This window comes from Dermacentor albipictus, chromosome 5 (assembly GCF_038994185.2).
Source record: "Dermacentor albipictus isolate Rhodes 1998 colony chromosome 5, USDA_Dalb.pri_finalv2, whole genome shotgun sequence".
In the NCBI taxonomy this organism is placed as follows: domain Eukaryota; kingdom Metazoa; phylum Arthropoda; class Arachnida; order Ixodida; family Ixodidae; genus Dermacentor; species Dermacentor albipictus.
In genome coordinates this window covers 5,185,122-5,205,137 of record NC_091825.1, presented here as the reverse complement: position 1 = coordinate 5,205,137, position 20,016 = coordinate 5,185,122, and the positions used below count along the sequence as shown (strand labels likewise).

At 46.4% G+C, this 20,016-nt stretch overlaps 2 protein-coding genes across 9 annotated transcripts in view; one reads left to right on the top strand and one right to left on the bottom strand.

The window, feature by feature from the left end:
- Positions 1 to 3,620, bottom strand: part of LOC135917165 (pre-mRNA-splicing regulator WTAP-like) — a 221,936-nt gene extending 218,316 nt beyond the window's left edge. The window contains exons 1-2 of one of the 8 annotated variants that reach the window (XM_065450671.2): positions 3,391 to 3,620; positions 1,726 to 1,775 (exon numbers count right to left, since the gene is read on the bottom strand). In XM_065450671.2, the coding sequence (XP_065306743.1) occupies positions 1,726 to 1,761 (36 nt within the window). In that variant the 5' untranslated portion in view covers positions 1,762 to 1,775; positions 3,391 to 3,620. Of the gene's footprint in view, positions 1 to 1,725; positions 1,776 to 1,877; positions 2,848 to 3,205; positions 3,319 to 3,390 lie in introns of those variants that run through there. The other 7 variants (XM_065450670.2, XM_065450665.2, XM_065450667.2 and 4 more) reach the window with 7 other exon arrangements.
- Positions 3,232 to 20,016, top strand: part of Sod2 (superoxide dismutase 2) — a 105,781-nt gene continuing 88,996 nt past the window's right edge. Inside the window, exon 1 of the mRNA XM_065450673.2 lies at positions 3,232 to 3,371. Coding sequence (XP_065306745.1) covers positions 3,334 to 3,371 — 38 coding nt within the window. The 5' untranslated portion in view covers positions 3,232 to 3,333. The remainder of the gene's footprint in view (positions 3,372 to 20,016) is intronic.

Below are 20,016 nucleotides of genomic sequence, written 5' to 3'. Positions count from 1 at the left end.
GAATCAAACGCTTTCTAGTAATCAATGAAAGCTATATAGAAGGTTTGGTTATATTCCGCACATTTCTCTATCACCTGATTGATAGTGTGAATATGATCTATTGTTGAGTAGCCTTTACGGAATCCTGCCTGGTCCTTTGCTTGACAGAAGTCTAAGGTGTTCCTGATTCTATTTGCGATTACCTTAGTAAATAGTTTGTAGGCAACGGACAGTAAGCTGATTGGTCTATAATTTTTCAAGTCTTTGGCATCTCCTTTCTTATGAATTAGGATTATGTTAGCGTTCTTCCAAGATTCCGGTACGCTCGAGGTCATGAGGCATTGCGTATACAGGGTGGCCAGTTTCTCTAGAACAATCTGTCCACCATCCTTCAACAAATCTGCTGTTACCTGATCCTCCCCAGCTGCCTACCCCTTTGCATATCTCCCAAGGCTTTCTTTACTTCTTCCGGCGTTACCTTTGGGATCTCGAATTCCTCTAGACTATTTTCCCTTCCATTATCGTCGTGGGTGCCACTGGTACTGTATAAATCTCTATAGAACTCCTCAGCCACTTGAACTATCTCATCCATGCTAGTAATGATATTGCCGGCTTTGTCTCTTAACGCATACATCTGGTTCTTGCCAATTCCTAGTTTCTTCTTCACTGTTTTTAGGCATCCTCCGTTCCTGAGAGCATGTTCAATTCTATCCATATTATACTCAGACATCATTATTAGACATCATTAGTTGTGAACAATTAGCTAATATTGCATAACCAGTAATTTCGATTTTTATCTCAATCCTACCACTCCCCTCTATAATGTCCTTGGGCCTTGAGAGTATAGATAAAAGAAAAACCAGTGCATCAAGCACTCAAACCATTTCAAAAATTCCCTTCCAGAACTGCACAAGGACCAGCCACAGAAGGTGAGCTGCCGAGAGCACAGGACAAACAGCATCAACGTGCTAGCTCTAGCAGCCTGCATTCCAGATCATTGTATGTTTCTTTTTTTTTTTTTTCGCGCCTACGTGCCAAATTTAACCACTTGTGCTCAAGAATAATGGTGAGAGTAAAAGGTGTTCCTTTACACAGCTGCTGTGCACGCATCGCTCAATGCTATCAAGGATCAGATGAGGCTTGCATGACGATTTTTCTCAAGGTTTGCAGTTTCTTCTTTTTTCTCTCCACCAACAACTTTCTTTTTCTATTTTGAACACATCTTCCTGAACACATGATATTGGTGGCTTTTCCCAATATACTTATATTTGCAAGAGCAGTCAGCCACATGGCACATGATCAAGGTCATTTTGCCAGAGTAAGAAGGCGCTGAAAACAATTGTTTTGCATGCTGGCGAGTGTTTATCAAAATTGGTAAGGGTAGCCGCATTGAAATTATTCAATGGTTTTATCTGATGCACGCACAAAGCCTTGTAAAACCGATTTAAGTGGTTCTTCATCCTCTGTTTGGATCAGTATAGACCACCACCATAGCATGCTCATTGGTATAAGCTTGTGAAGATTTCTGTCACACCTGCGCGAGGTTAAAGCACGCTGGCAGGCGAAAATGAAGGACAGTCTCAAATGCTGGCACGCTACCATCAGGAACAGCAGTGCATTTTGACCACTACTCCCATGGTCTCGAGATTTTCGCACTCGACGTCACCACCTAAATTCGGGCCATGACAATGATAAACGTGAAGCCATCAGGAACCAACTCTCAAAAAGAGCAGAAGTACAACTTACCCGCTGCGGAGGCGGCTGTGTTTCCGAACCTACCATGCTCACTTAGTCCTCTGCAAAACAACAAAACGAAGTGTAATGCCCACATGCTGGTGTGCATGCTTCAACCGATCGAAACTGCCCATGGTGTCACACATTTAATGCCAAACACTCACATAAAATGCAACCCTGGCGAAGCATTCATTCTGCCACAGGAAAACCAACGCGTGACAACTTTGCTTGGCAGAAACTTACAGCTTACACAGCACAGAGGTTCGGTCAAGTCGCAAGCAAGGGCTTTTCGGAGTCAAACATGTTTCACTACATAATCTCGCGATAAATGCAACGCGCCGACAATGTGCTAACGGAACTTATATAGGGCAAACAAGCGTCACTGCAGTTCAGCTCCAAGAAAGTTTCCGGCCTGCCCTGCGCCTGCCACTTGGCGTAAAAGTCAAGCTTATGAGAGTCAGTCCTGTGGGGGATAAGCGTATGTCCGATGGCAGTTTCCTTGGCAACCGTGGTCGGAAGGCATGCGATCCACGAGAAGCTGCAGGGGTGCTTGCATGGACGACTCGCAGTCGGGCTGTCGACGACGCATTAAGCGCGGCCACTTGTCGCGAGCCGATGTTCGGGAAGGGGGGGAGGGGGGGGGGGCTGCCGGAGACCCGCGGGCCGCATAAAGCGTTCCAGATGAACGCAGAAAACGTTATTTCACCTCCGACAGATCAAAGCGATTGACAAGTTCGACATGAAGGTCCAAAACAAACTGCCGAGCCAAACCTCTTTTTAGGCTTAGTAAACGCTTCGGAAACGAGTCAAACGTGGTAGTACTTGTCCAGGACGGAGTAGCTACCGACGGGGCTGCCGAAACCGTTGCTCTGCTTGAAGTGGACTCACTCTGGCCCTTGGCTCTGGGCACGATGTTTGCGCTAACTGCAGTGCGCTTGCACTGTCCCATTCGACGAAACACAATTGCACGCCGCCATTACTGCCATCTTCAGTGTTGCTGGAAGGCGAAGAGAAAGAAAGATATCCCCAAATGTTCCCTGCATATCCCGAGACTTTCCCTGTTGACTGCTGCTGGACGGCGGAATCGAGATGCCCGAAATTGCATCGATAAAGTTTGAGTTGTCAGTCAGTGTTATATTTTTGTTTTTTATTTGTTCGGAGAAAACGCTCTTGTTTACACGATACCGAAACTGCCGGTACGCTGTGCATCAGTCTTCCGGCCCTGGGGTTCAGAGATAATAATAGTAGCTCACTATAATAATAGTTATGTAAATAAATATGCGGTGGAAATTATCAAACTGCCATTATAAAAAGGCGATTGGAGGCTCAAAAGCAGAGAGGTGACATAAGATTAAAAGGGTAGGAAGACGTATTTAAAGAAAGTCGAGAATTCAAATAACACACACCACAGGTAAATAAAAATAAAAGGCAAAATAAAAAGCTGAGCATGGTGGCAACTGCCATCACCCCGTTTCAAAGGGGACGCTTTTACCTTCCATCCATCCACCGGCGTCGGTCCCATCGGTCCAGCGCAGACGGTAATCCTCAGCCCGTTACAAGTTTTATAGGTGTTACACCTTGTACCGATTGGCTACTACGCCCTTGGCGCACACCAGAAATATGTTTGGAGCCCGCAGCGCAAACCTTGTTTTGCGAAGGTAAGCGTTGACGACATACCGTTTCATTACTTTAGCCGAGGTGGAGCAGCATCCCCTAAACTGCCGCTTGGCTGACCGTCGTCTTGCCCCTGCACAAGGGTTCATTAACGAACAGCCGAACAAACATACTGCGGACGTTGTATACGTGTGTGCATAATTTTGCACTCAAGAACGTGTACCAGCAGTATTGGCACGCGGAATATGTTGAAGACGAGGAAATTTTCCGATGGCGCACGAGTTCGCGGTATCCAAACCTGCCACGGCGGCCCCACTTCAATGGGGCCGAAATGCGAAAACAACCGTGTATTTATAGGTGCATGGAACTGCACGTGGTCCAACTTTCCGGAGTCCACCACTACGTCGTGCCTCTCAATCAGTTTCGGCTCGTAAAACCCCATAATTTAATTTTTAAATTAAAACTGGCAATATGGCGTAGCATTAGGGGTGAAATTTATGATTGCTGAAGGGCGAACGGTTTTCGTCTTGTCCAGGGTATTTCTAACACCGTGGTATTGACACGAGAAGGAACAGACAGATGGAGCAAAGGCACGAGAAGACCAATACAACTGAAAATTGCAATGTGCACATTACGAGCACCATAGGTTTTCCTAGTGGGCCTCTTCGATTTTCGGAGTTCTGGCAGCCCACTGGCATCCATTAGCCAGCTAGTTCCGGTCCTGATAGTAGGAGCTCACGTGGGCTGGTATCCCGAAGGATCGAGTACCGAGGCCGAGACCTACTGGAACTCCAGGCCTGCACAGATATCCGGCTTCTATGGGAGCGGCTTGCGCCCACTTTCGTTCAACCGACGGCCGTAGGTGGCGCTTTTGTAACCTGTTCGGGAACACAGGTATTCCAAAAGTAAGGGAGAACCTGAAGCAGAAGTAGAGAGGAAATGGGTAAACTACATAAAATGCAAAAGGGAAGCATCTTATTTGATCAACGAGAAAATCAAGACAAAAGGGTCCCAATGGATGTCAAAAATAAGCAATAAAAAAGATAAACAGGCAGCTAGGAAATTCTGGCAACATCTGAACTCCTTGGGTAATAGGACAAGCCTAGAGCAGAGGTATATAGTAACAGCTCAAGGTACTCGGTTAGAAGGAGAGGGGGCAATGGAGCATATAGGAACCATGATGAGGGAAAAATTTACAAAACAGACAAATGGTACATGCAGTACGTCGGAGAGGGATAGCCCGGTCAACCCACTGCTTTCGCTTGGACAAAAAGAGTGGGAAAGGGCGGAGAAGAGGGTACCAAGTAGCACATCGGCAGGCCCCGATGGTATTCCAATTATGTTAATAAAGAAATTGGGCCCGAAATCTAAGAAAGCATTGAGGGAGGTGGTGAGCAAAATGCTAGTGGATGGTAAAGTACCTGACGAATGGAGGCTAAGTAGGATGAGAATGATATATAAGGGAAAGGGGGACAAAGCTGACATAAATAACTACCGGCCTATAACAGTGACGTCAGTGGTTTACAGGGTGGTTATGCAGATTATAAAGGACAGACTGCAGGCATGGGTAGAGAACGAGGGGGTACTTGGAGAGCTACAAAATGGGTTCCGGAAGCATAGGAGGCTAGAAGACAATCTGTTCTCGCTAACACAGTGCATTGAAATAGCTGAAAAGGAACACAGACCCCTATGGCTGGCTTTTTTGGACATCAAGGGAGCCTATGACAGTGTACTTCAAGAGGGCTTGTGGGGCATTCTGGAAACTTTAGGAGTGCAAGATGGAGTAACCAATTTCTTAAAAGATATCTATAAAGGTAACCGGGTGATTATACAATGGGAAAAGCAGGTTTCGGAGCCTGTAATGATTCGGCGGGGGCTTAGGCAGGGGTGCCCATTGTCGCCTCTGATGTTTATGCTGTACCTACAAGGTCTAGAGGCCAAAATACAGCAAAGCGGACTCGGCTTCAACCTATCATTTCTCAAGCAAGCAAATTGATTGAACAGTCATTACCAGGACTGATGTACGCGTATGATATTGTATTAATGGCTGACAATGCAGAAGATCTGCAGGAATTAATGGACATATGTGGTACAGAAGGAGACAGATTAGGCCTGAAGTTTAGCATAGAAAAATCAGCAGTCATGATTTTTAATGATAACAGTTGCGGCGAGCATAAGATACAGGAGGCCACGCTGGAGATAGTCGATAAATACAAGTACCTTGGGGTGTGGATAAATAATGGCATTGAGTATCTGACAGAGTATGAAAAATATCTAACGACTAAAGGTAACAGAAGTGCAGCGATTATGAAGAGTAGGGCACTGTGGAACTACAATAGGTACGAGGTAGTACGAGGGATATGGAAGGGGGTAATGGTACTAGGCCTGACTTTTGCCAATGCGGTTCTATGTATTAGAACAGAGACCCGGCAACAGTTGGAAATTAGGCAACGTGGGGTGGGTAGGCTCGCTCTGGGAGCACATGGCAAGACACCAAATCTCGGAGTGCAGGGGGATCTGGGATGGTCTTCTTTCGAGGGCAGAGAGGCTAGTAGCAAGATAGCCTTTGAGGAGCGATTGAGAAAAATGGGGGAAATTCAGTGGGGTAGGAAGGTTTTCAGTTACTTATACACGAGGAATGTTGACACGAGGTGGAGGAAGCGAACTAGAAAATTGACAAGCAAATACTTGGGCAGTAGCGGGGGAACAAGTAAGGAATCATCTGTCAAGAAAAAGGTTAAGGAGGCAGAGAGGGGTATGTGGAGTACAGAGATGCAAACCAAATCGGCATTGGAGACATACAGGACGTTTAAGCAAGAAATAGCCAAAGAAAATATTTACGATAACTCTAAGGGAAGCTCATTGTTGTTCGAAGCCAGGACAGGTGTACTGAGGACTAAAACGTACCGAGCCAGATACCAGGAGATAGATTTGGTATGCGAGGCGTGTAGAGAGGAGGAGGAAACGGCGGAACACCTTATACTTGCTTGTAAACAACTTCACCCTGCAGTTGAATCTAACGGGGAACTATTCAAAGCCTTGGGTTTTAAAGACAGTGAAAGTAGAATAGACTTTGAACAGGTAGAAATAACTAAGCGGAGGCTATCTGATTGGTGGACAATATCAACGCAAAAGTAAAGGAGTAAATACATAGGTATGCATGCATATAGAACGATTAAAGGCTAGGTGGCGTGCATCGCCGCCGCCCGATTCAAAGGGTTGAGCCACAATCATCCATCCATCCATCCATCATCTGCTACGCGGTGAGCGGCTGTGCGGCGTTGTAATTAGTACGGCAGCTGTTGTGATGAACTGCTTGTCTAGTTGACGATTTTTGCTAACACAGTGACAGTGATGTCACAAGGCTTTGATCGGTCACTTGGCTCCAAAAGTTGACTGCCCGAACCTAAAAAATGTTGGAGCGTGTAGCCCGCTGCTCTCTAAAATAGCGTTAAATAACCGCTCCTATTGCATTTTCAAGCAGATTATTATAAATCACATTGTGTATAGAGTTCGCAACGTACACAACAGTTTCATGGTACACGTTGTGAAATTCGCTTCTGCGCTCTTTAGAAACTTGAAACCACTGTAATGATCGACGACAGAACGATTACCACTCATTTTAACTCTTAAAGGTTGTCCGTGAATGCGTCGAGAGTTCAAAGAGTGAATTACGCACCCTGCTTCACTGCGTACGTATCTTAAGCACCACCGTTATGCTGCCGCCGTACTACGCAGAAAAGCTAGCTTTACAGTTTGAAAATAGTGCTGCACGTTTTAAAGCACTGGGATCGCTTAATCTTTTGCAAGCTTTCTACTCGGCTTGACATCCAACGACATTTAAAACAAGATATGCACACCTACCCTTGAAACAATCGATCAGCCCATTGCACATACCGGGCGGAGTACTTACTCGTGAATACTTTTACTATACTTTTACCAGATCATCTGCCTTTCACTACGGTACACAGCAGTAAATCCTAATTCACCTACGACATTAGGCTACTAAAAAAAGCTAGATTATCCTATGAATCGTTCTTAAACAATTTTTCCCGTCTCTTACGGAGGCTAGGAAAGGGAAATTTATGCCGTCGATCTAGCATTGCAGCTGCCACCTATGCTCGTAGTTTACATTTGTTGCACCGCTCCTCCTCTTCTAGTTTCACTATTCAAATGCAAAGCATGCGCAAATATGTTTTCTTTTGTATATTTGTGAATTTATTCATTTACGGTCAATACAAGCGCTTTGTGCCTGCCTAAGTGGCAAGACATGCGCTGAACAGATCACAGAAGCAGACGAGAGTGAACAGGTTATATTTAGCGCCACTCTGCTCGTATCTTCTTTCCCTAGCGGCAAAAGGGATGAACTAGACCAGGCGTGCTGGAGGAGGGAGATCTGTGCAGGTCTGGAGTTCAGTAGGTCGTGGCCAGGGCCATAGAGTCTCCTACAAAATTACAAGAGGGAACTCTGGCGCTGCCGTCGTTGTCCTACCACAGAAATGATGGGAAATACATGGATTTGTCTGATCTTCTTGCTTGTGGATTCAGACGTTCTTGTGGCTTTGTATATTACGCTATATAAATATTGTCGTATATTTCGGCGCAATCTATAGTCTTCGAAGTGCAGAAGACGCAGGGAACGCGTACAATTGCTATTAATTGCAACAATTGAGCTTGTCCAGATAGCCAAATCGAAACGCGCCAAGCGTCTCAACGCACTGCATGCCCGCGATAAATTCATAAGGGCGTTTCATTCGCTTGTCGATACGTGCGTCCGTGGCCTAATGATTTCAATACCAGGCTTCTGTGCTAGAGTCCCTGTGTTCGAATCCTGCCGTGGGGCAATTTTAATGATGTATATTTAATTATTTATTTCCAAGCGCCCTCTGGAGTTTTCCGGAAGGGGAAGAGCCCACACCCCCAATTAAAGTGTCATTGCCAGTTTTGTCACCCACATCATCTGAGGTTTCTTTTGACTCGCCTTGACCTTTTCACTTAGAATTTTATTGTTGCTAATAGCTTACCGCTTCCTTGTTGGCGCAGACGTGCACAGCTTTCAGTTCATACGCGTTCTGCAAATCCTGACAACAGGAGGACAAGCGCATCAGCAGTGGCTGCTCATCTGTATTTGCTCACTTCAACATTGTTTTAAATTTCCACTGTAAGCACCATGTGCAGGCACCAACAAAAGTGGTATACTCCCTGCAGCGGAAGCCGGAGCAATGGCAAACTGCATCGCCACGCCATCTACAGGCAGCATCTGGGATCGAGACAGCTAATGGGTGCCCGTTATTATCTGCAGGCATTGTCGCTTGACTCGTGTCAATGTAGATGGAGTTGTGATGCAGTGTGCTGCTGCTCCGGCTCCCGCTGCGTGGAGTATACCACTTTTGTCAGCGCCTGTACATACACAATATATTTAAGGTTTATTCGGTTCAGCCAAGTTTCCCTGCACCTAATCACGCTGCACTGCACCTAGGCGTTCGATTCCCCAAGGTGCAGCAGTGCACCCTGCACTCCCATGCTCGATTGAACGGGGTGCAAGGCAAGGTGCTGCCATGGTGCAGTGTACCCTTGAACCTTGCAGTGAGCGGGTGCAGGCCAGCACACCATCACTGACAGCCCTGCACCTTTTTGTTTGTGGTGCCATGCACCCTTTTTCGGAATCAAACAAACCTTTAAATACAGGATAAAGTTTCTTATATTTTTGAAAAAGGAGGGGCTAGGCCAATTAACAATTATATCTAAAAGTGTAAATAGCCTATGTCTAGAGAAAGAATCTGTTGCTGTATGTTCACCTCGCTTCAACTTGCTTTGCATGTTTTCTTTCTTTTTTTTTTTGACCCTGAAAAAAGCCTGTAGACTTCAATGAACCCTTCGGCAGTCTTTCATCTGTGAAATGCACGTGAATGTTTTAGTATTGCTTTACTTCTCATTAAAAAATGCTAACGAATCATGAAAAAAAAACACTCCTAATAATTTACGACATTAATTAAGAATGGAAACATCATTTTCATGCAGAGGTCAAATATATACAGTGTGTCCCAATTAACTATCATGTACCAAGATTTGACAAAAAGATCAATGTGTTACTCAGATAAAACCTAGTTCATATTGTTTCCAGTACAGTGGAGTAGCTGCCAGTAATATTTTTATTACTGATATTTAATTAGGTAACTAAATAATGATCTAACTCGAGACATACTATCCTAATTATCGAAGTGTCATTGAGGCATTTGTAGGCACAACCAAGGGACATCTGTGTTTTCAGTGACATACAAATTGCGTACTAATTTTCCTGACAGATCAATAAATCCCACGAAATATAAAAAATACCACATGACTGCGCTCCTGCCTCCATTAAAGTTCCTTAATAATTTGAAAGTACTACCATTCTTTGGAACTCTGCCACCGCTGTGCGACCTCCTTGCCCCTTGCACATCGCTCCTGCGAGAAGTGGTCTTACGCTTGTTTTTTTGCACGACGGTTGGTCTCCCTGCCATTTCCCTTGGAAACGGACGAATCTTGCGTTTTGCTCGTTTTCCTGTTCTTTTTTTTTTTTTCGTGCCATTTTGCTCCTCAGCTCGGCTGGCTCGGTGTTGTGAAAGATTTACACTGGGATTCTTGCTCTCTGTGCTAGTGCTATGCCGTGATAACTGCAGAAAGAAGCCTGAAGATTGTTATGCAGTTTTTATAATACCACAAGGAAAGCGTGACGGCTTACACAGGAAACAGTGGCTGTATAACATTGGTCGAAAGAACTTTGTTCTGACAAAGAACAGTGTTCTTTGCGAGGTGAGGCATCTTTCTTATTGCTTGTATCAAAGTATTCCCTAATGCTGCATTTTTTAAGTTCTTCCGGCCTGCTCACCAGTGTTTTTGCTGCGGCAATTTGTACGTTGCCAAAAAATGAGGTTGTCCTCAGTATGCTTAATATTTGGCTGGGACTCCCATCACCTCGCGCTTCGCCAACTGTTGTTCAGTCGGAAATGCAGCACTGTAGAGTCTTCTTTCCGCCGTGAACATTTATGTCCCAAGATACAGCCTCTTGATTGCACTTGTGATTGTTAGGATCCGTTGCCTGTTTTACTGAAAATTGAAATAGTGGCTTGTAGAGGAGATTACTGTCTATTATTTTCAGCTTACGTCGATGTGTGCGTCAGTCATACAAATAATGCAGGAGTTTGACGTAGTAGTTGTGTGGAAACCTGCAAGGTAGAGAGAAGTAATGAATAAAGGGGAAATTTTTTTTTTCTTCAACTATGAGGCTTTTCTTTCAAGAAAAACCCTTATGGGTTTCCTTTGTAGCAATTGCTACGAACGGATGGATGTCTGATTTTCCCTTTATTCATTAGTAATGCAGGCTCTGAAAAAATTAGTGGCAAGTATACCTGTGGTGTTGAGGTGTTCAGCGCTAGCTAATCCACATTACATTTTTTTTTTTCAGTTTTAAGGGAAAAGCCTTTAGATCTGTTTCAAGGTCGTCTTGTGACCACAACGGTGTATGTATTAAGGTTGATGAAGGAGGGTTAAGGTCGATTATAGTTGATGGAGGAGCATTGAGACAGATTAAGGTGGATTAGGATTGATGGCTATGAATTAAGGTAAATTACAGTAGCCTTTACAAGGCTTTTGCATTCGCACCTCTTAGGCCTAAAGCCCCAACCAGACGTCTGAGCGCGTATGGTGTCAGGCACGGAGGCTGCATCGCATGTCGACATGGGGCGGCGTGGAGAACTTGCACTCCTAGGTTTTTTGCGCCCGCGCTGGGAGCTGCCGCTTGCGTCACCCACCCGACACTCCTCACGTGACAACAGCGAACTAATGTGACTTCTGGAACAATCCCTATCACGGTGTGCAGGCAAGTCCGGGCAAGCTACGTGCATTGTGATAGGAGTTCCATGCGTACCTTAGTATTTTACGATGGCAGCCACTGAATTCTTCAGCTGTAACGGGTGCATTATTAACGAAACGTTCATCGCCATAGTTTCGGGACATGACACAGCGTGCAGCACGCGAGTGATGCTATGCCGACACTGCTGCAGGTTTCACTGGGTTCGCAATACTGGGTATTAAGTCGCAGTTGAGCTGACTGAACCACTAGGAGTCCTGCAATATCGATCTTTCTTTAATATATATAAAAAAATTTTAAGTTTAAGCTTATTGTGTTTTATTGCCATCTTTAGCACATTGCTTAACGTGACCGTTAAGTGAAGGGTGGGCTGCATTCAACACAGGTACATATCAACACTGCGCCGCTGCGTCATAACGCGCGGCAACGTGCGGCAACTAGTGCATCGTTTGGGTGCGCCCTCTTCCTCTGCTGGGCACGATGCGACGGTGAGTCAGCGCGGCATGTGCGGACGCGTTTGAACGCGTACGTCTGGTTGAACCTTAAGGACCTAAAGACACCTTCGATTTTTGGAATTTGCTTTGAACTGCGCTTCCACGCATGCATGTGTGGGTGCCGGTTATTATTTGGTTTTCTCACGGATACAGGCAATCTGTAGGGGGTGTTCAGATGATCGCGCACACTAGCTGTTAATACCGACATCTAGGTGGAGTCCAGGAATCTTCACATTGATAGCGAAGGTTTTAAAACCATCATTCTGCAGTGTTGTTCTGCAAAGAAACTTTTTTCATTGATTTAACGCGAGCCGAAATCATTTCATCAATGTGATTTGATTTAGAAGGTTTAGCGATCATATCATGATTCTGGTCATAATGTAATAATGCAGAGAATATTCTGCAGGCAGTAATGTTTAGCACTGCAGCATATTTCACCCTAATTCGTCTTCATCTTCCTTCATCAACCTTAATCCACCATAATCCTCCTTAATTAGTCATCGATCTTAATTCTCCTTACACCTTACTCCTCCTTAATCTATCCTAACACAATCACCAATCAATAATTAATTAACTTTGCTAATTGTTGTATATGTGGTTTTAGTTCCGGTTTGGGGATCACCTGCCGCCAGAGGTACCAGTGTCGCTATGTGTATATATATGACTGTATGTGGCAATAAACGGGGGATTGTTTGGTTGCTAGCAGTTCGTGTACTTGGGCGGCACCCGCCGCTACAACATTGGCGTTGAGGGTGGGACCATTTCGGGGGGCGCGACTTTCGCCGCTTGCTTTCCGGCGCCATGAGCATTTCTGGACTCGCGCCGCCGCCCCCGTTCCTGCCTGTGCCTGGTCGACCTGCTGTTGCGTGGCCGCAATGGTTCTGCATCTTCGAGAACTACCTGCTTGCTTCAGGGGCCTCTGACTGCACGCCGGATCGTCGCGAAGCACTACTTCTTCACAGCCTCGGCGTAGAAGGTCAGCGCATATTTTATACATTACCACTTCCATCGTTGGACAACGTCAAGCTCGGTGAGCAAACTGCTACTGAGAAAACGTCGGAAGATAGCAAGGGCACAGGCGACACAAGGCCTGAAGTATCGTCGTACGATATTGCAGTCGCCGCTCTGCACGCTCATTTTTCGGCAACAAGCAATGTTGTTGCCGAACGGCATCATTTCAGTAGGCGAGTTCAGCAAGCTGGTGAATCAGTGAATGAGTACATCACTGCATTGCGGGAGCTTTCTGCTACATGCTCTTTTCCTGTTGAAGAAGATCCGCTGCGTGACCAGTTCGTTGCTGGTGTTTCGTCTCGGAGCTTGCGTGAGCGTCTTCTGCTTGAAGGATCGTCTCTCTCGTTCGCTAGAGCAGTACTATTGGCAAGGCAGTTTGAGCAGGCGTACAATGATCTGCAAGAATTTCCTTCTGTAGATGTTGGACACATAAATACTCGTGGAAATACGCCTACGCGTACACCAGAATCAGACGAGAGCTCGAAGCGGTCGCACAACCGTCAGTCTCATTGTTACCGCTGCGGTTCATCCCAGCACAATGCAGCATCAGTTCGCTGTCCAGCCAAAAGCAAGTGTTGTCACCATTGCGGTGTCATGGGTCACTTCCGCTCTGCCAGAAACGAGGCTCCGCTCCGGTGCGTGAGGTAGACAGCCAAGACTCTCCGAGCGAGGAAGTTTTGAGCATTCTGGCTGTGACGACGACCGCTCGCTCCGCTGTTCACGTCACCGTTTCGATTGGTCGTGCGGACATAACTTTCCTTGTAGATTCTGGGTCGTCAGTTTCCATTGTTGCACACTATTTTTTAAGCAGTATTTGGAAGGCCAAGTACTTTTGGCCCCGACTGTTCGGTTACTGGACTATTCAAAACAGCCAATTCCGGTTCGTGGCTGTTTCTTCGCTGACGTTACGTACAAAGCTAGCACTACAAGCCTTCTTTTCTACGTCGTAGAACAAGGCACCTCACTCTTGGGTATCGATGCCATCAAGGCCCTCAGTCTACAGATTGATGGGTCATCTCTGCAATGCCTTGAAACGACGCTAACTTCTAATTCTCGAAGGGAACAGCGCCCTGACCCGACGAAAGCCGCGCAGGATATTAACCTCCCAAAGGAATTAGTTGGCGAGTTTGGATCTCTTTTCGACCCAGGCCTTGGCCTTGCGAAAGGTTTTGTGCATCACGTCAAAACGCGATCCACGGTGCAGCCAGTGCAATCCAAACTTCGGCGCCTTCCGCTCTCGCTACGACCATTGGTTTTGGAAGAGCTCCATCGGTTGGAAAATCTGGACGTGATAGAGAGGGTAGAGGCATCTGAATGGGTGTCACCCATTGTGGTCGTTAAGAAGAAAGAGGGAGGTATTCGCCTCTGTGTAGACCTTCGACAAGCAAACAAAGCTGTCGTAATAGACAGCTTTCCCCTTCCTCATACAGAAGAGCTATTGCATAGTTTAGTGGGGGCTACAAATTTTTCTAAGCTAGACCTCGCATCAGCTTACCACCAGGTCAGGCTTCACCCTGCGAGTTGCGATTTGACCGCATTTATAACTTACGAAGGCCTCTTTCGTTTTAAACAAGTGTGCTTCGGACTGGCTTCCGCGCCTTCTGCATTTTAGAGTATGATGTCCAAAGTCCTGCAAGGATGTAAGGGCGTGCTCTTCTATATAGATGACATTATAGTCTTCGGGCGGGGCCGGCAGGAGCACATAGATAACCTTGCAGCAGTACTTCAACGCATTAAAGAGGCAGGACTCAAACTGAACAGCAAATGTATCTTCGATACGCAGGAACTCAAATTTTTGGGTCACAGGATCACAGCAAGTGGTATTGTTCCGCTGGAGGAAAAGGTTGCTTCCATCAACGATGCACCGGCACCCACCAATACAGCCAGCCTTCGATCGTTCCTGGGACTGGTCGAATACTACTCTAGGTTCGTTCCCAACTTTGCCGATATGGTTGAACCGATGCGCGTTTTGCTTCGAAAGGGGCAACCATTTGTTTGGTCTGGCGAGGTAGACTCCAGTTTTTGAAAGATCAAAGAGGCACTTGCGTCTAACATAGTCCTGCGGATGTTCAGTGCATCTCTTCCAGTTGTTGTTTCCACTGACGCTTCAGACTGTGGGCTTGGAGCGGTTCTCCAACAGATGGAGGGAGAGAAACTACACACTGTCGCTTTTGCTTCTCGAGCGCTTTCATCTGCAGAGAGGAGATATTCAGTAGGAGAACGCGAAGCGCTTGCGTGTGTTTGGGTGTGCGAAAAGTGGCATGTTTACTTGTGGGGATGCCATTTCACGTTGCTTACTGACCATCAAGCCTTGGTCGCATTGCTGTCTACTCAAGGGCCAGGAAGGCGTCCTTTGCGGATAGCACGGTGGGCGAAGCGCCTACTGCAGTATAACTATACAGTAAAGTACCGGAAGGGTTCGCAAAATCGAGTAGCAGATGCGCTCTCTCGTCTCCCTGCGTCACCTCCTCAGGAAGAAGAGACTTTACCAGATGAAACTGTATCAGTTGCCCTTATATCTTCTTGCATTACGAGGGAAGAGTTTGAACAGGCCCAGTCGGAAGACAGCAAGCACACTGCAACGAACCAAGGCCTACATTGAATTGTCCTGGCCTGCGCAAAAATCTCTGCCGGGTGAGCTTCAACCTTTCCTCAAACTTCACGATGAACTGTCAGTGGTGGACAATTTGATTTTGCGTGGCGAACGCCTTGTGGTTCCCGCATCACTTACAGCGCGGATAATTACCGCTGCTCATGAGGCTCACCCTGGAATTGTACAAATGAAAGCATGTCGGCGAGAAAAATTTTGGTGGCCAGCCATGGACAGGCAAGTCGAGCTAGCTATTCAAACGTGTAGTATATGCCAGGCAGCGGACAAGAGCACGAAGGTTATGGCTGCACCATTGAACCCGGTCCCCTTACCAAAGGAACCGTGGCTAAAGCTTGGCATGGACATTGTTGGCCCATTTGAGAGAGCACCACACGATTGTCGATATGTGATCACGCTGGTCGACTACTTTTCTAAGTGGCCCGAAGTATACTTTTGCAACCAAGCCACAACACGCATAGTAACGGGCTTCTTGGTGTCAGTGTTTGCACGTGAAGGTTACCCAGAGGAAATTGTTTGCGATAACGGGCCACAGTTTGCATCTCGACAGTTCCAAGCTTTTCTGCAGGATCGCGGCATCCGCTTGCGGCATTCGTCCGTATACTACCTGCAAGCAAACGGACAGGTAGAACGGTTCAACAGAGTTTTTAAAAGCTTTGTTCAAGTGGCTACACTCGAGCAGCGTCCCTTACGCCAAATGGTAACCGAATACTTGGGCATTTACTGTTGTACGCCGCATGCCACAACTGCAGTTGCTCCAGCACTTCTCCTGCATGGACGTCTGCCAAGGACTCGGCTCGATGTCGTTGGGTATCCGTCAGCAATATTTGCAACCGACCCTACTTCAGAGCTCCACCGCCTACGCGAGCGGGTGAAGCAAAAGCAGCAATCCAGTAAACTATACACAGACGCTCGCAGTGCTGCAAGGGAAACCAAAGTGAATGTTGGTGACCTTGTACGAGTACGCAGACAAACAACTGCTTTTAAAGGTGACCTGGCTTTTAGCCGCCCAAGAAAAGTGATAAGAAAGCAGGGGCAATAGTCTTTCCAACTTGATGATGGAAAAACGTGGAACGCTTCAAAGTTGTCAAGGATGCCACGAGCTTCTGCATCTATCTATGGGTGGGGGGAAAGGAGTGATACAAGTGACACCGCTAGGGACAGCAGCTCACCGCCTACCTTGGAGAGACCCGTTTCAGAAGCGCCAACCGGAACTTCAGCTGTGGCTGCTGCGAAGCAGCCGCCTATGCCACCAGTGACCGGCTGTGAGCCGGAAGAGACTTCGCCTGCCGCCATTGGTTTCTCAGAAGCATCGGGACCTCAGCGTAGGGTACAGCCATCAAGGAATCGACGACCTCCAGACCGCTATGGACACTAAGTACAGAAAGACACGTTTTGCAGTGAACATGAACCTGTCACAATCTGCACGATTGAGTTTGCTGACATTGTGAAATATGGAAATAAATGGAGTTGTATCTTGTTTTCCTCTTTTTGTTTTATATTTTTGTATTAAGTGCATCAGACAAGCACATTGTTGTTACTGTAAATATAATTCTGTAAAAGAGCACTAACGTACTACCACTACTAAATCACTAACCCATGTAGCTGTCTTTTTTTATAAGAAAGGGAATATGTTGTATATGTAATTTCGGTTCCGGTTTGGGGATCACCTGCCGCCAGAGGCACCAGTGTCGCTATGTGTATATATATGACTGTATGTGGCAATAAACGGGGGATTGTTTGGTTGCTAGCAGTTCGTGTACTTGGGCGGCACCCGCCGCTACAACACTAATCAGTAATCATCCCTTACACGGCTGGACATGCTTTAGTTCGCTTCTGGCCTTCCTTGGGTCACATGATATTTTCTATACCTCACAACACAACCTTGCAACAGAGATCTAAGGCTTTTAGGACCCCTCATCAGGTCTGGCCATTTTGAGCTGACAAACGCAGAGCATACATTGAGTGATAATGATCGTGTTTGCAAAGTATTACATCGCTACATGCTGGGGAGAGACTTGAAATTTCAAACGAAACGGCATTTTTCCTTCTCCTCGTGGCTACTGTGCTCCAAGCCGAACAGTGACGTAATCATGTTCACAGTGTAACGTCACTTGTGGTGACACGAGACTTTGAAAATTATTCAAGACAACATCTGTTATCTGTGCAATCTGTTGCTTGAATTGACGAATTGAAGTTTAGAGCAATAATAAAACATACAAACAGAATGTCTGCGTGTTTTTTGCTTTACTTTGCACTAAAGGAAATAAGGTGTATTTCCACTTCGTCTGCTTGTTCTCAGGGTCATGTGGTCACATACGTAGGTACCGAAACTATGCCATTTTCTACTGTGCTCCAGCGCGTGATCATGCTCTGCGATCCACTTGTTCTGCCTCAGTATTCGTATAGCTCTGAATTACACCGCTAGTCGTGTTTCCTTGTGCGCAGTGCTCAAAATCGTGCGCTGCACAAACAAGAAAACAGCGCACGCGCGATGCTGTCAGCAGAAACGCGTAGCGCCGGGGGAAAAAAGGTGATGAGGAAAAAAAATGAAGGCGGGGTCTGTGACATATGCATCACGCGATCCTTGAGGTCTGGTATAGAAGAATGCAGGGAAGAAATTTCACTTGCAAAGGCTAGACGGGCCGAGTGGAGAGAGTGTCTTGCTTAACAGTCGAGCCCACCTGCTGAAATCATAGGTTCACGGCACTGAAATATTTCTGTCTTGGCTATTAACGAGGCAATTTGAAAAGTTTTTGTGGCAAGACGCTCCCTAGAGGACATGTAACAACTTCCAATGTACAACCAAAATTTGCTTTGGGGCCGGGTGAGGGGCACTTTAATAAGCCAATCAATTATTAAGCCACACACAGAGGGATGTGCCACAAACAATACTAGATCAGACACACAAAGCAAAGCATCCCATCATGTGGCAGAAAAATGTGTGGAGTATAGAACTCGCCTCAAAGCTCCTTTGCATCAGTATACCTCATTCTACGGCTTTAAGAAAAAACCAACCTCCTCATAAACATTGCCTTCAGCATTATCGATGCGGTTATCAGCATTTCTCAAAATTTTCAAAGCCACTGAGGCAAGCAACTGGCCCAAAAATAATGTGCCTCCATAGAACACTGGGACCCGTCCGCGGGAGCCCAGGAGAATAAGCATGCCGTGCGCAGTGTGCGTAGCCCGCAGGCGAGGAGAATTGAGAAGGAAAGCACCACGGGGAGGAGAGTGTTGCTTCTTTCAAATTATCAAGGGGCTTTGACCCGCATCATGAAGCCGCGTCCTCGAAGAGGCTCCCTCCCAGTTAGCCAGAAAGAAATAAAGGAAACCATCAGGATATAGCTAGTTTATCTGCTGTGCCCTGGCTGAAGTAACACGTCGCATTTTGTGTTAGTTGGAAACAAGCTATGATAGCTGTTGTCTTAGCGTAGATAAAATACTAGGATGTTTTTTTCTCCCCCACAAAACCTATCACCACAAAAGCGGCTTCACAACACCAGTGCAAAGATTTAAAGGTACATGTTGTATTGTTCCAGTTGCCATGTCTTCCTAATGAGCAGAAGGTAAACATGATCCTTGCCTTGAGAGCTGCAAATGGCAACAAGAGGAAGGCCGCAAATATATATATCAGTTATGAAATTGTGGTGGTAGACCAAACGCATTGACTATTATCAGAAATTATGAAAACTTGAGACAAACTGGCAGCTTCAAGAAATAGCGGTGGAGGGCTCTATCTTTCAGTCCTGTGTTGAATTCCAATGGCGGAGTCGGAGCAAGTTTTTCTGCTCGTTTTGAAGCAAGTTTGTTCCAATGACAGAGTGAGGGCGGGAGTAAGGTGTTCCAGTGAGAGAGCTGGAGTGGATTCAGAGCGGGAGTCACTCCGTGGAGCAGAAAAAGATGCTCCACCAAAATCGGCGGAGTGGACCAGAACTCTGCGTGACGTATTTCCTTTACCACGTTTGTCTGCTGGGAGGCGCCACCGGTCGCGACTCACAAGGAAGCAAAAGCTGCTGCACGCTTGGCGAGATATCCATTCTGCACTTTTAAAAAAACTACAGGTGAAAGGCGCAGAAGAGACAAGTGACCAGTGCGGCGGTGCTAGGAGCAAATAGCGGAAGGAAATGACAGCACACAAGGTATCCTGGGTAACTAGGCCATAGAAGTTCTGCTTCCGCCTTGCTCCAGCGGCGCAGCCACTCGCGGATTCGGAGGCGTTGCTCTACGCCAGAGTCGAGTGCTGCTCGCTTGCGGAGTCTGTTGGCCACTCCGACTCCGCCATTAAAATTCAACACTAGCCTGTGCACGGATGTTCTAGCATTTGTGGGCCACAAAGCTTCTTGCTAGCGTGCAGGACATGGCTATTCAGGTACCAATTTCCGAGTCATCAGTTTGGACGATTCTAAATAACTGAGCCTTTCACCCATGCCGCCTAAACCTGCACCAATGCTTGGAAGATAGGCACCTGTAGAATCGTCTAGATTTTTAAATTGGGTTCTCACAAAGGCCGATGAGTGACCAGACTTCTTTAGCAGCGTCTTGTGCACAGATGAAGCCGATTTTCGCAGAAACGTCCAGGTAAGTTTGTATAATGCACACTATTTGAGTGACTCCAGTCCACACTGGGTAAAGCGCAATCGGCACCACTACCACTGGTCGTTCAATGTGTGGTGCGGAACTTACGCCGGTGCTATAATTGGTCCATTGTTATTCAATCACAC